The 2,578-nt window shown below is 45.3% G+C and overlaps 1 protein-coding gene across 2 annotated transcripts in view; it reads left to right on the top strand.

The window, feature by feature from the left end:
- Positions 1 to 2,578, top strand: part of BANK1 (B-cell scaffold protein with ankyrin repeats 1) — a 457,231-nt gene that overhangs the window by 400,176 nt on the left and 54,477 nt on the right. Inside the window, exon 10 of one of the 2 annotated variants that reach the window (XM_019526509.1) lies at positions 2,226 to 2,318. In XM_019526509.1, the coding sequence (XP_019382054.1) occupies positions 2,226 to 2,318 (93 nt within the window). Of the gene's footprint in view, positions 1 to 2,225; positions 2,565 to 2,578 lie in introns of both variants that reach the window. The other variant, XM_019526510.1, reaches the window with a different exon arrangement.

Raw genomic sequence — 2,578 nt, 5'->3', positions numbered from 1 at the left:
CTGGGAGAGAAGGACTGCTGGAGATCAACAGACAGATATCCTGAGCCTTTGGGATCCCTAACCCCCAGGATGGGCTACTCTCACTGTCTCAGCACTCAGCATCCCTGACCCCAAGCTAGGCTGTGTGTCACAGAGTGCCCCACCAGGCACCCCTCCATGGTCCTCCAATCTCAACCTCAAAACATAACATAAATGCAAACAAGCCACTTCACAAGAAAAAGTCTTTCCTACTCAGGGTTACTGTTGCCTACAAGCCATACCTCCCTTAGAGCCAGAACCGACCCAAGCAGGTCAGCCTGTGCAGGGCTGCACCCCCACCCTGGTTCCACGCACCCCAGATGCAAAGCCAATGGCGGGGGGAAGGGGAGTAGCGAGCGGCTGAACGCAAAGCCAGCGGCGATGGCGCAGTTGCCACTGATGCTCTGCCCGGCTCCATGGGGTCTGGGGTGGTCACCCCCATTTGCACCCCCCAGGGATGGCCCTGCTTAAAGCCCTCTCATCACAGCTCTCCTGGGTGTCTGTCTGTCAGTCTCCAGCAGTCCTTCTCTCCCAGGAGGTCCTCACCCTGCAGGATGCAGGAGCAGATTGCCTGCATGTGCTCAGGGACTGGGCTTATGTGCTCCAAAGCCCCACCCCTTCCTGGCACATGGCCCCCTAGCCATACAGGGGTTTCTACTTGGGCTGATGGCCAATTCTGGAGCTGGGGCTGGAGCTGCTGCTACTGCTACTGTAAAGCTGAGTGTGGGCCAGTGAGACTGTGCCCCATGCTATGGGCCAGAACAAGACAGAGGTGGAGCTACGGAGGATAAATGGCAGAGGGGAGGGACAGGCAGAGATGGCAGTGGGAGCAGCAGGTGGTGGAGGGGATGGGTGCAGGGGAGCTGTGGCTCCAACTCCAGCCCCAGGTGAGGGCTGGAGTTGGAGTCACAGCAACCACCTTCCCCACTTCGGTCCCCCACTTGTACTTGATTCCAAACTGAGGAGCTTTTCCCCCTCATATAAAATGGGGAAAACACTTCATCTTGGATTTGACTGATTACAGTAATTAGAAAGCACAGTGCCTACAGTTGTGATTGGCTCTTATTCTGCATTAGATGGTTCTCTTCAAGATCCTATTACCACAGTGAACCTGGACAGGAAGCAGACACAATTTGACTGCAAATGCTGGGAGACTGGCTACCACTATTAATGTATACTAGTGTAGAGGGGACCTATAACTAATTTTTTGCCCTGGATGGGCATTTAAAGTTGCCCTGGATAGGCATTTAAAGTTGAAAGTCCCATTAGCAAATGAACTGAAAGCCTTAAGGTACAGAACTCTTTGGAAGAGTTCACTCTGAGAACAGCCCTTCCCCTGATTCCCCTCCACCTCTCCCCACCCAGGCCCAGGATCTTCTGGAAAAATATCAAGGTGGGTGCGTTGAGAAACAAATGTGAAAGAAAAGCTTTCCAAGAAAATCTAGACAAAACAACTCTTTTAAACAATATTAGCATCCACACCAAAATCATAGGTTAAAAGTATAAAATTCAGAGAGCTAGCAAGAGAAATTAAACATATGTAGATTAATTGCTCATCATTTTGGAAATTATGTCCTTCATAGTATTTATTATGTATTTGAGAATGGGCACAACTTAAAAGGACTTGGAAGAAACAAGTTATCTGCCTGTCCAGTTTTAGCAAAGTGTTTGCATGCATACATCATGCTGAAAATTTACCCTTACAATCCCCCACTATATGTTTGTTCTGTAGTCCAAAAGCCACTAAAAACAGAAAGCTCCAGTTTTTTAGCAATGCAAACTACCATCTTCCAGGGGCAAATATTTATTTCATTTTAAATAATTTTAAATAAGTGGTCACCTTCTATTTTTTTTAAAAATAAGTTATACAACTGCATGAGCTGTTCCTTTTTTTTACTAACTTATGCTTTGTGCCTGCATTGGAAACAAGGCTAGTAGATGCAACTCCTCTCCAACAATAACTCTAGAAAAGCTGAATATTATTGCTGGCATGAATATGTTGTGTACTGAGGTAGCAAGATATAATGAAAACTTCCACTGTTCATTTGGTAAATATTTGAAAAGCTGTTTGGTATAGTTATACAGTGAGAAGTTGTCAAATGTATTAGTTAATAAAAGTTTTATTAGTAGGGCTGTTACTTACATGAGATTCTTTGAAACAAAAAATACTTCCAAATGGGAAATTAATGAAATTGTCCATTTTTTAGCATTAACAGCTGGGAAGCACCCAGAAGATCAGCATGAAATTGGTCTGAAACATTGGGAAGAAGCTGATGAGAAGGAGGAAGACAGCGAGAGAGGTCAAGAAAACTTAAGAGACAAAAAAGAGAGAGATCCTGAAAAAAACAAACTAGAGGAAGCAACATGCAAGTCTGATGACATCACTGACAGTTTATATGCCTGCATATGTGATGATGATGATGATGATGATGATGGTGAACATGAAGTGGGCAGAAGAGACTTCTTTCTCTTTGACAGGCCACCCCTACCTCCTCGAGAGCCTGCTGCTACTCAAATATATACTGATCTTCACTCCTTTATACCAGGTATAGTTCTAAGA

This window comes from Gavialis gangeticus, unplaced genomic scaffold (assembly GCF_001723915.1).
Source record: "Gavialis gangeticus isolate Ggan-Ray unplaced genomic scaffold, GavGan_comp1, whole genome shotgun sequence".
Lineage (NCBI taxonomy): Eukaryota > Metazoa > Chordata > Crocodylia > Gavialidae > Gavialis > Gavialis gangeticus.
This window is presented reverse-complemented; position numbering and strand designations above follow the sequence as displayed.